General features: G+C 43.7%; 2 protein-coding genes across 3 annotated transcripts in view; one reads left to right on the top strand and one right to left on the bottom strand.

Annotated features, from left to right (window-relative positions):
• Positions 1-13,577, top strand: part of rsh (Rap GTPase activating protein radish) — a 151,266-nt gene that overhangs the window by 108,385 nt on the left and 29,304 nt on the right. The gene's annotated exons all lie outside the window — the stretch shown is intronic.
• LOC108619405 (uncharacterized) lies at positions 9,240-11,201 on the bottom strand. The gene is made up of 2 exons (XM_018015973.2): positions 10,913-11,201; positions 9,240-10,847 (listed from the first exon to the last, which is right to left on the bottom strand). Exons 1-2 carry the CDS (start codon positions 11,184-11,186, stop codon positions 9,460-9,462), a joined length of 1,662 nt encoding a protein of 553 aa, XP_017871462.2. The 5' UTR covers positions 11,187-11,201; the 3' UTR covers positions 9,240-9,459.

The raw sequence follows: 13,577 nt of genomic DNA, 5'->3' as shown, positions 1-13,577 counted from the left end.
GTGCCCAGCAGCGTTGGCTGGCAAAACGCAGTGCCAGGGCCAAATGTGGCTTACAAAGCAAGCAGGCAACACTTTGGCCCCGCACCCTAACACACACCCTCTCTCACTCTGGCTCTCCCTCTCACTCTCTTGCCTGTCCTACCCTTTACATATGCGCCTTTGGCCCATACCCTGTATGAGACTTGTGTGCTTAGAGAGATTTCGCAAGCAGAGATGCGACTGGAACATCTTGGCAAATCTAGTGTGTTACCCATTCGAATTCAAAGAGAACGACATATTAGATAGATTGCTATCAGCTTGAACTTGAATGAAAGTCGAAAATTTAGAGTTGAGTTGAGGCCAGCGAAATACGAAGACAATCTAGTTGCCTCAAAGTGCCCGACTGCATTTGACAGCAGCATTAGTAGGTCGCAAATCGATAACGGAAATCGATAGTAAAGGGTATCTGGCAGTCATCGACTGCAGAGCTGTAATGCAATATCCTTGTGTGCGTCTGTGTGAAGCTGCCGGCGCCATCATTATAATTCAAATGAGATTTGCGCGCCTAGCAATCCACACACACACACACACAAACACATAAAGAGAGAGAGGGAGAGGAATGGAAGAAAGTGAGAGAGAGAGAGAGAGCTACATATTTGCAGTGGCTGAGCTTGGGACAGACATAGAAAAGCGCTTGCAAGTCCACAACTTGAAGAATGTTTGGCATTTTGCACAATAAAGTTGTTCAAACATATTTTGTGTAACCCACACACACACACATGCGTGGCATAGATAACATTCGCCATTTTTGCGCTGACATAAACTTTTAATTCAGTTTTCATTTTACTTTATTTCCTTTCATATTCGACAAAAAAAAAATACGAAAAAAAAAATACAAAATAAAATGAAATATGAAAATAATTAAAAGGTTCTCAGATCTAGAACTGCTCTCTCGAGGTATACCCTGCTTCACGTCAATATCCATATCTGTAAACATATGTATCATCATATCAGCTCTTTTATAGGGTATGTAAACCTTTCGCTCTTCCATTAGCTGCAGTTTTTTATTTTATTGCCCTCGTATGTATATTGACTGTAAACCAAACGGATGGATGGTCAAAAGTTGATTAACTGCATTTATTACGAAACTTTTCGCATTGAACCCTGCCCACTCCCCGTCAGCCCTGCTCCCCGGCCAGCTCGTCAAACAGACTCTGTGAGCGCCGTTTATTTGCCGTAGATTTTAATTATGCAATTCCATATGAAATGCGCATCGTTTTTCCCTTTGAGCGCAAATGGAGAGGGACAGAGAAACGAGTTGTCAAAGCGCCTCTGCTCAGATCAAACAAATTGAATGGAAATTAAATGTTTCATATCAGATAACGTTTGAGTGAAGCGCTAAAGGCCGCAATGTGTGCTCACCTCGGATAGGCAGGAGTCGGCTGCTTGCACAGCTTCGTCATCCGCTTATTGTGGGACACTGACAGATTTTCGAGCTGACAGAGGAAAGCGCCATGAAGGATATTTATGTGTCACAGTGTACACATATCATATCTGATCGGGGAGATTGCCTGGGTCGGGTCAGCCTGCCCTGTTTGACGCTCGTGAATTAATTTGTCCTTAAATATCCCGTAAAGGAAGCTCGACATACTTTCTTGATTATTTATGTACTACTCCCCTTAAATCTATAACTTAGCAATTCTAGGTATATCTTAGGTGAGTATATCCCGCATAGACTACTTTTTAACTGACTAGACTAGTTCTACTTCATAAATTTAACCAAATAACCAATATAATTTGCGTACAAAAAACTTGTATGGCTTGAAGAGCTTTCAGGTACTTTAAAAGCTCAAGTTTTTCTTTACGAATTTCGATTGTTCTGCTTTGCAGGCGCTTCAAGGCAGTACAGATCCCGAAATATATATATTCATATATTTATTTAGATGTATGCTACCTGCTCTTACATAAAACATATATCAGCCTGCTCTGAAAGCTTTTATGGTTCTCCCTAAGGCTATTCATATTTCTAAAGCAAATACTTTCACTACTTTTAATTCTTGTGCTTATTAGAATATTCTAGAATAATACTAGATTTCTTTTGATCAACTATTAAGTCTTTTCTTGGTTAATAATTCATATATGTTGACTTCATTCAGTTTCTGTTCGTATTGTCTTTCCACCTCTTTGCTTAATTTGCGAGTCCTTGTCGCAGCATTAATTCATTGCATTCCCATTTGCGAAAAGGTTTAGAGGGGGGATGTGAGTGGGGGTCGTGCCACGAGATGCAGAGGCGGCTGAGGCGTGCTCGGAGCCGTGGCAGAGGCGTTAAGTGCGCTCGTCTAAAGTGATTTGATGCGTGTCACATTCGAGAGTGCGAGTGCTGCTTAGAGTACGAACTGCGTGACATATTTGTATTCAGCAGCACTTCAGTGCCAAAAGGCAGCAGCTGACACGCACTGCAAATCATACACACAACCACGCGCACACACACACCCACGCGCGCACACACACACACACAGACACAAGTGCAGCACGCATGCACTGTCAACAAAAGTGATGAAGCAAACTTTTGTAGAGAGTCACACGGCTAGCATAATACCCATGCATATACAGCGCACGGCTCCTGCTGCCCCCTCCTGCTGCCCCCTGCTGTCCACTTTTATGCCAAGCCACGCTCCAGCCGTGCCTCCAGGCACGCCCCACAACAAGTGCAACAACAATGTCTTTGTGCAGCAAATGCTTTTTAACTGTGCTTTTATACCCTTTTAACCAGAGAATGGCAAAAAAAAAAAAAAAAAACAGCGAAAATGTGAACAAAAATGGGCATTGCAAGGATTTTTAAACCGAATCTTAAAGATGAACACATATATGAAATGGGAGAAATGGGATATATGGGATGTGGCTGGCATAACTATAACTCTACGAGAGTGTGCTCTATGTGTGGTGGAGATAATCCCTCTTAACCCGAACTTAACAAGATTTTAGCTGCATAGCTCTGAGATATAGTTTTTGCCCATTTGCCAGAACCCCTAGCGGGAATATCTTAACGGTTTATAAGATTTGCATGCATACGAACGGACGATCAGACGGAGAGACAGATGAACGGACAAACAGACGTACGAGCAAGCGGACTAACGAATGGACAAACGGACGAACCAAAAGACGGACGGACGAGCAAGCGGACAAATGGACAAACGGACGGACAAGCGAACGAACATGCGAACAAGCGAAGGGACGAGCGGACGAGTGGACAAAAGAACGAACGGACGAATGGACAAAGGGATGGACGGGCGGGTCAACGGACGGACGACCAAACGGACGGACGGCCAAACGGATGGACGGATCAACGGACGGATGGCCAAACGGACGAGCAAGCGACTGAACGAAAGGACAAGCGGACAAATGGACAAAAGAACAAGCGGACGAACGGAAAAACGGATGGACGGACGGATCAACGGACGGACGGCCAAGCGGACGGACGGATCAACGGACGGATGGCCAAACGGACGAGCAAGCGACCGAACGAAAGGACAAGCGGACAAATGGACAAAAGAACGAGCGGACGAACGGACAAACGGACGAACGGACGGATCAACGGACGGACGGCCAAACGGACGGACAAGCGAATGAGCGAAAGGACAAGCGGACAAACGGATAAAAGAACGGAAACACGGACGAACAAGCGGACGAACAGACAATCGAACGGAGAAACGTACGGTCGTACAGGCATTCCGCAAAACCCATATACTCTCCTCACTTGACTCTCTTCTAACCATTGCAGGAGACTAATAAACTCTCTCTCTCTCCCTCTCTCCTCTCCCTCTCTGCTTGAGCTTCGTACAGAGCATAGGTGTGCCTAGGCCCACCTACAAATAGATGAAATTATGCAGTAAATACATCATTTAGAAGGCTGATCCATATAAACGCATACGCGGCGTAATAGCAGACGAGAGTTATAAACACGTATTATGAGACAGCCCCACCCACCCATGGAGCGAGGGAGGGCGGCCGAGACATGTGTGTGTGTACGTGACAATTAAATTTATGAAGCTCCATACAGAAAAAGTCAAAAAAAAAAGAGGGAAAAGAGAGTGCGAGAGCGAGAGGGAAAGAAAAGTGGGCCAAGTCCAAGTCCAAGTGCAAGTTCAAAAGCCAGTTCAGCATTCGGCAAGGCCTGGCAAATGGGCGCGTGACTGCTGCCAAGAAACGCCTAACTTGGCCCATTAGCAGCCAGACGGGGCTGACATGGCTGGCAGTGAGGTGCGGACTCGACTCGACTCGACTGGATGCGGCGACGGCACCACGTGGGAAATAAAGCTGGCAAGCACAGCTGTCAAATGGAGTTCCAAATGGAAACGGACCCCAAACTAAGCTTAATAATCTTAACGGCGACCTGCCGCCTGCTCAGCCGCCCACCTCAGCCCAAGCGCCAAGGAAGTACACTTAGCCATTCGATTCAATCGATAGCAGAGTCAACCAAACAAGTCGATGCATGCACGGCATGATAGCAGAGCAGCCCTAAACAGACTTGACTTTCAGCTGTGTGTAGAGTTTGGTGAGGGAGCTAAGGCAATTGCAATTATAAAAGTCCAAGTCAATCAATCAATCAAGCATTTTAGTTGCCTCGACTTGAGCTTGACTCGGTCTCCTCTCCCTCTCTCTCACTCTCGCTCTCGCTCTCTCCCCATCTCTGACAGTGTCCAGAGTGTGAGCATTACATACATAGGAGCACATTATCATTTGCCTGTATTATAAATTATTTTAATCATAAATTCCCTTCCACGCCCATCTGTCAAGACATTTTACATTTTAATATGCATTATTAATTGCTTCAGCACATTTTGCGGTGGGGCAAATACAGCAACGAAAAAGAAAAAAAAACTAGCCTTAGGCAATGTCTTTGCCTCCACATTCTACCTCTACATTCCCCATATTGTCTACCTCGTCTGCATCCCCCACATCGCCTACGTACCCCCCACATACCCAACCTCATACCCTACCTATATCCGCCTACATCACTCACGTCGCCTGCATCTCGTACGCTCTATAGACATCTACCGTGCTTACTTCCCCACATTCCTTAGGCCCTACACCCCTATAGCCGCCGACATCCCCTTCGCCTCCTACACCCCTAATCGCGAGCCTGTCACTTTGCCATTTAGCAATTGTGTTCATGCCACGCCCCGCTGTCGTTTTTGCCACAATAAATTCAAGAGCAGACACAGCAACTCAGCATGCCAAAAAAAAAAGCAAAAAACAAAAGCTTTAAAAAGAATTCAGACAAAACTAAGAATACCCTGTAAAATAAAGAGAAACTATAAAAATTTTATAACATCAATAAATATTTATATGAAAGTATATGTATAAATTAGACATAGAAAATGTAACTTGAAAATCATTTGAAACTGACTATTGATTGATTGATTGATCAATCGAAGTCAATCAAAAGTCTAAAGCTTTTTGCTTAAGAAAAGTTTTCAACAAAAATAATACAAAATATACTTATAAAATAATTTGTAACTTTAATTGATAAATGATGGACTGATTGATTGATTGCTACGTCAATCCAAGTCAAAAGCTTTGCGCTTAAAAATAAAAGTGTAAAAAGAAATATTTAAGAATTAGAGATAGAATATTGAATCATTTAAAACCGAGTAAAGATTGATTGATTGATTGATTGACTGTTTGTAGGGCAGTTCAAAGCCCAGAACTTTATGTTTAAGAAAGATTTGTAAAAACATTAAGAATTAGGGGGAGAAAATTGCATCATTTGAATTGATAATTGATTGAGTGATTGATTAACTGATGATTAAGGCAATGAAAAGTCTCTGCTGAAGTTTTACCTTCTGCTGTCTATTTATATTCTCCCAAGCTAAATCTTTACTTCTACGCTCTCTCTAGCACGAGCACGCACGCATATGCCCGCTTTAACTATTTACGTGGTATTTTGCAATGACACAAAAAATTGAAATATAAATTATTTGGCTGTCGCGTCCATCTATTTGTCAGCTGTGCGTTCCATTTGTTAGTTACCCTTGGCGCCGCTCTCCTTGCCTTCCCTCTCGCTGCCGTCGGCCATCAGCCATCAGCCATCTCGCTCACACCGCCGGCACCTTGAGTCCGCCTACTCTGCGGCTATTTTAATATTTTAATACATCCTGGCACGCATTTCATCTCATTATTTGCGACACGAATCGCGAGCGCACGGCTTTTCACGAAGGAAACATGAATATAAAATATTGTGCGAGCGCCCAGATTTGTTTGCCCCATTTTCGCGCTTTTCATATTAATTTATGGCCGTGGCTTTTTCTTCATTCAACATGCCGGCAATTAATTAATTGCCCGCCATTGTCTGGCCATGGAACAGGGCCGTGATATGTAGCTAAACGGCGAGTGAAGCTCTGCATTGATTGCATTCGCTCAGCTCAGCTCCCGCTCCCCGCTCCTCGCTCCGCGTTTCCCGTCCCCGATCTCACAGCTTTCCTTTTTGTCTATTCAATCTCTTTGACAGTTTATTTTAATTAGTTTTCAGTTTGGCAAGAATGCAGCAGCAGCAACTGCCAGAGCTCCGTTCAATACACTGCCAGAAAATAGCTGCTTCATGTGATTTACAAACTGTTCAACTTAATATCAAATCAAATTGTTTCCAATTAGACATTCAATTAATTCCAATTAGACGCACTTGTGCCGCATATCTTACTTACTACTCAATTGATTTTGCATTTACAGTGCTGCAAACAATTTGCCAAAGCATATTTTCCATTTCAATTTGCTGCACAACGCTGCGTATGCGCATTGCCACAATTTCCATACGCACCGTTGGCCCACTGGCAATGATGTTTAATTAAAAGCTGACAATTTTAATACGCTCCTAATTGAACAAAGACCCGGAGAATGAAGTGTAAATATTTAATTACGAATATCAAAGTGAATGCCGCGGAAATGAGCTGTGCTTGGCCTGAGCATAGACTGACCAAGCAAGAGTGCATCGTCTTTGAATGACTGCACTGCCTTTGCTGTTAAGCTTAAATTATGATGACTTAGTCCACGATTAGATTGCCTAAGATTGTTGTCCTCGCATCAGAGAGCCGAGATCAGATTTTGTTGAAACTCAATCGATCAATATTCTGTGGAGACTGACTGCCCTGTTCTGGCGCTTTATCAGCTTCTCCATTTCTTACTCTAGGTCAGCATTTTGTCATATATGGAAAGTAGAAGACGAAAGATCTAAGTTCTGCCAGTGATGTGCCCATACAGACAAAATATAATCAGATCCCATATTTATTCTTGCTTTCAGTTTGATTTTATCTCACTCTTATTTATTCATTTAGAATCGATCTTTTAGAGCAAGTTACTAGCGCTATCAGCTCTCTCTCTCTTATCTGCTCACATTGTATATGCAGTATGATAGAGACTACCATATAGACATATATGTACTACCATGGCTATCTATGGCTATGCTTTTACGACCGTCTTCAATCCCATGTATGGCTCAGCTTAAAGTTTTATTCATTTATCTCCCTCTCTATCTCTCTCCCCCTCTCTCTCTCTCTCTCCATGACTGTTAGTGTTGTCAAATCTGCTTGATTGACACATTGATAGCTGCTTAATAGACGTAATTATATGCTGTCACGCTTCATGTGCCTTCACACGCACTTTTCGCAAATTAAAAAAAAAAAATAAATAAATAAATAAATAAAACAAGTAAGAAGGCTCTAGTCGAGACTGCTCGACTACGAGATCCCCTGAACCCTTGGAGTGCTAGCTATTTCAATAATTTTTCGCGTCTTTCAGCTTACACAAGAAACACACACACATACACAAACACATACACATACAAGCACCCACGCACGGGCTGCAGTGTGCGCTTACTATGAGAATTTAATTGTTTAATAACTTTTTTTGTGGACGTACGATCTTCATGAAACTTTCAGATTATGATTATAACATGAATATGCATGTAATTGCCAAAGCACAAGTCTCTAGTATTTGAAATACGCGTTTTACAAAAGTGAGGGTGAGGGGGTGAATTTAGAGGTGGGGGTAAATTTTAACAAAAACCGAAATTGTATAAATTGCATAAAGGCATACATTCAAAATTTGGAGACTCTAGCAATAAAGATGTAGAAGATATAATTTTATAACTGGTTTTCGATAAGGTTTTTCATCGATAAAAAAAGATCGGGATGAGTTATCGAATTTTAATGATAAACTCGATATCCGCGCTGTAATTACGAACATTTTACAAAAAATTTGAAGTCTCTAGCTCTTATATCTTCGGAAATCGACGCGTTCAAACATACGGACAGACGGACAGACGGACAGACGGACAGACGGACAGACGGACAGACGGACAGACAGACAGACGGACAGGGCCAAATCAACTCAGCTCGTCACCCTGATCAAGAATATATATACTTTGTGGGGTCTGCCACGCCTCCTTCTGCCTGTTACATACATTTCAACAAAACCATTATACCCTGATTTCCCATTTTCAATGGGTTCAGGGTATAAAAAATCAAAATCAAAAAAGCAAAACTTTACAAATGTTATCAATATATTGTCTGTACAGGTGTCAACGGCCCGCAAGCTTCTCTTATCTCGTGCGTGTGTGCGTGGGCGAGCTTTTGCAATTATTGTGCTGCTGACATGACAGAAACAGTCGAAGCTGCTGCTGTAGGTAAAATCATTGCCACGCCGTGGGGCAAGTGGCAAGAGGCAAGTGGCAAGTGGCAAGCGGCAAGTGGCTCGTGCTCGATAATGCCGCACGTAGCACGACGACAAAGGCACATTGCTGCTCAGACTATTAAGGCAGGCGAAAAAAAGCAATTAAAATAAAATCAATAGGAGCACAACCCGACGCCGTCTGACACGAATGCTCAAATGAGACCACTCACACAGTTGCAGACTATCGGAATAAATAGCTTCTCTCTTTCTCTATCTTTTTGTTGAGAGTACTCCGATAACAGCTGCTCAGCTTATCTTCTGTAATATCGAATTTTCTCTTGATATTGATTACGCTGAGAGTCGAACCAAGAACTATCGATATGCTATGCATAATAGCTATCGCAAGCAGACAATCTATTAGAAAGTCATCGATATTATGCAGGCAAGCCAACACTGCAATCGATAAGTATCGATATCATCAATCCAAAATGATAGCTATCGCTATATTCAATCAAAAATGATAACTATCGATACTTATCACTCACTTCGCAAATCGCAAATAATAACAAAAATGCTAACCAGGTTATCTCGCAATTAGCTCACACATTTTATTATCGATTATATATTATATTTATATATATATATTTTTAAAAAATTCTTTGTTGTTTAAATTTGAAGTTTCTGACTATTAAACGGAAACTATTTAGACGATTTATATCGATCATGAGTCTTGTACCACATACGATACCTGAAACACAACTGCTTCACTGGGCATATGAGCCTTTTTAGAGCTTGGGCATATCGGGCGTGGCCCTAGGGCAGCGACCAGCCCAGCTGCCGATGGACGGCCAGAGAATTGTTGATCAGCTGCTCTTTGAAGCGCCAAATGTTATCATCGCGCACCGGCGGCGGCTCCTTGAGCTGGATTTCGTCGTCTGGCTCGCGATAGTGCTGCATTTGACCCAGCGCGACGGAGACATCGTGCGGATAGCCGGCGCCCCGCCAGCCCAGCGGGAAGTGATTGTGCAGAGCTGTCACATAGGCCGTGGCATGCAGGCACTTAACAGCCGAGTTCGCATCCAAATGCTGGGCCACACGCTGCACATGACGCAGCATGTAGAAGGAAGCCGGCGGCGTCTCATCCGGCTGCAGCTCTCTGGAGTAGTAGACGTTGCGAAAGCACAGGCTGCAATGCGGCGTATTGCTGCCACCGGCTTGGCTAGGCTCATTGCTGTCGCCGTTCGGGTTCTGTTCGAGCCGTTCGACCAGGGCCGTCCAATTGCGCAGCTCGCCCAGCGGCATGATCAGCTCATCCACGTCCATCACAGCCAAATAGTCAAACTCGTACATGCTGCGGTAAAGGCAATCGTTGTACATGAGCACCTCGTTCAGACGCTTGTTCAGAGGCACATGGTCCGCCGGCTTGGAGACGCCCTCGAGCAAACGGAAGGGGCGCAGCTCAACCAGACCGTCGTGCTGCTCGTAGTGTCGCAGCGTGCGAATCGTGTTCGGGTGCAGGGTATTCCCGCCCAAGTAGTAGGCCGTCACTCGCTCCGCGCCCAGCAGACGCACCATCTCCAGCCACTCGACAAAACGCTCCGACATGTCCTCGTCGGGAAACTGCAAGTCCTTCACACAGACACCGAAACGCAACGAGCGACGGCGCTCTGGTGCCCGATAGTAGACATAGAGAGCATTGCTGGCACGGGCACAGCGATCCCCGAAGACCAGAGACACCAGCTGGGGCACACGGTGACGACGCGGTCCACCAGCGAGCGGGCAGGTGAAGAGCGCCGGATAGACTTGCTCGGGTCCCAGGCCCCATGCGTCGTACCATGCCATGTCCTGTTGCGTCATTTCCAGCAGCTCGGGCCGACTGCTGTTCTCATACCAAACCTGGCAGTAGGCGGGCTCGAAGGGTCCGTGGAAGCTGCTGATCATGCCCAGCAAAACGACGCTCGGTGAACGATCCACGCTGATCCGGCGCTCGTAGAACGCGCTATATAGAAAGTAGCTCACGTTGCCACCCACACTGAGCTGATAGTATTCACTCTGGATGTTGAGGTCCTCGAGGCGTGGATAGGGTGCACAATGCTCATCGAAGGACCAGCTGCGATTCGCATTCTCATGCAGCAGCTGCCGCACGACCGTTAGATCCCCAACGGGCGTGTCGATCTTCGGTTTCGCTGGCATCGCTGCAGCTAAAGGTTTGGGTTGACTCTAGTGTACTACACTGCCATCAGTTGATCAGGTGCATCCCACTCACCTGGCTGCACATTGCGCATTATAGCCAAATTGCGTCCCCGTCCGGCAAAACGATCGGAAGTTAGCCTTTCGTCTGGCCGGACCATCGCCAGCATTTTGACAAAAAGGGCAGCCAACAGCAACCAGGCCAAGATCTTTAGCCATGACGACACCTTGTAGACATTCATCGTGCAGCTGAGTATTTTGTGTGACCGCACCGGGTCCCAAGAAGCGGGCACTGCTTCAAGCACCGGCTTCTTTGACGGCGAAAACTGACTCTGAGCTGTTGAACTCATACCGAACAGCTGTCTGCATGCTCGACTTACAGCTACCCTGTCAACCATCAGCAATCAAATCTGATATATTCAAGGCTTGGCTAGTTGCATGATGAGTTGCTTAATTGGGCAGATCTATGTTCAGGCAGACTCTATGCCGTCTTCCAATCAGCTCAATGAGGAAAGACAATCATTACCCCACTTAACAGCTAATGCGTCAGCATTATCATACCCGTTTGAGCTGCACTCGTGATGGGTATCGCGAAGTGTTGGACAAGTAATTAGCTAAGTGAAGTTTGCATTCGAACACATGACTGATATTGGGTTGTCTCTTGGCTTTTCCCGTTGACCTTCAATGATTTGGGAGAGCAAAAGATAACCGAGGTAAGTAATGGGAATGGAACAGGCCATAGACTGAACTGAGATAGAAATTGATAACAGCATGGAAACAGAATGGAAGTGAAAGTAATAGTTGTAAAATAAATGAATTTACCTTAACGAGCAACAAATTCAATTTTTTTTGTATGAATTATGACACAATATGAAAATGGAACAGCAATATTGTTAATAATGAATGACGACAAAATGCATGTGATGGAATGAGACGAGCTGAAAGTGGAATATCATATATGACTGCCGCTGGAACATATGGAAATGGAACAGTAAGTACATTGAAAATGATAGAGAGCTGGATATTATAGTAATACGATAGTTTTAAAGAAATACAAGGCACGAAAACTACACTAAGTCAAAGTCCATTTATTGATCCTATAAACTGGAATAGAGGAACTAACAAGCGAACCTAAAAAAAAATCAACTCTACTTAATAATTATAATTGCACTCAGCCATAGCAAAGCTAACGCAACAAATGTATAAAAACGGAAACGGAAATGGAAATGGAACAGTGGCCGCATAAGAAATTCAATTTGGCCTTTTGAAAGACACATTTAAATAATTAAAGCGCAGAACGAAATGAATATGGAACAATTAGTTGTGAATGCCAAATACACTTTGCCTTTGCCTGACCAGCAAGAAAATGGCTGAAAACTGTCAGCCCCACCTCCGTTCATTGAAGAAAAAGAAAGAATATACGCTTAAATGGAATACAACAGAGAGACCTTCCCCATTCCTACGCCCCCCTCTCCGCCGACGCCATCATACCACCCCTCATGGCTTCATGGCTGAAGTTCAGATGTCCACGCGCTTTCAAGGGCCCTAACAAGCTGCAAACAAGGCTCAAACACATGGCCGGCATTATTATGGATGGCAGCGTACCGTTAACGCCGCCAATGGCCACAATGACAAAAGAAGCAACCAATTCGCCATCAGCTCCCGCTCCCCCCTGGCAGCCATTCCCATTTGGAGCCGGATAGCGATGTTCGCGTCACCTGCATTAAATTATTGATTCGATTTCGCGCGCGGCTCGTTTTCTATTGTGGTAAATATTTGAGGCTGAATGAATTGTGGTCGGAGAGTCATTGTCAAAGTTGGCGCCGTTGCCACAGTCAATTCCCGTTCATCCCCTGCACGCGGCCGGCTGGCCCAGCCAGTCACTCGGTTAGTCAGTTAGTCAATTTTTCATATGCCCTTTGCCACGCCCAGCCAAGCAACAGTAACAACAACAATAACAACAATGACAGCGCCAGCAAACACCATTGGAATCAAATTTATGTGCGGTGTGTCGTCTACTCGAGTGTATGCCTATGTATGTGTTTCCATGAATGTGTCTATAGGTGTGTGTGTGTGTGTGTGCGGGCGAATGTGTGTGTGTCTATTCGCCAGGCAGCAAACAAGACATAATCAATCACTTAACCCCGAAAAAAAAACAGGCGCACCAAACGTTCGTTTCAATTAAAGTTTCGCTTTCATTCACTTAGCCTAGCGAGACCAGAGTAAAAGTGAAAATCCGTATGAGTCCAGCCCTACACTGCGCGAAACGTACTTGTACTTGTACTTATACTTATACTTATACTTATACTTATACTTATACTTATACTTATACTTATACTTATACTTATACTTATACTTATACTTATACTTATACTTATACTTATACTTATACTTATACTTATACTTATACTTATACTTATACTTATACTTATACTTATACTTATACTTATACTTATACTTATACTTATACTTATACTTATACTTATACTTATACTTATACTTATACTTATACTTATACTTATACTTATACTTATACTTATACTTATACTTATACTTATACTTATACTTATACTTATACTTACTATACTTATACTTATACTTATACTTATACTTATACTTATACTTATACTTATACTTATACTTATACTTATACTTATACTTATACTTATTCTTATACACATAGTCTTTCGCTCAGTGTAGCACACGCTCAGCCCTCAATTTTTTCGGTCTGTTATGTGTGC

Source organism: Drosophila arizonae, chromosome X (genome assembly GCF_054131065.1).
Source record: "Drosophila arizonae isolate 15081-1271.41 chromosome X, UAZ_ARI_1.0, whole genome shotgun sequence".
NCBI lineage: Eukaryota > Metazoa > Arthropoda > Insecta > Diptera > Drosophilidae > Drosophila > Drosophila arizonae.
The sequence above is the reverse complement of the archived record's forward strand: the minus strand, read 5'-3'. Positions and strand labels throughout refer to the sequence as shown.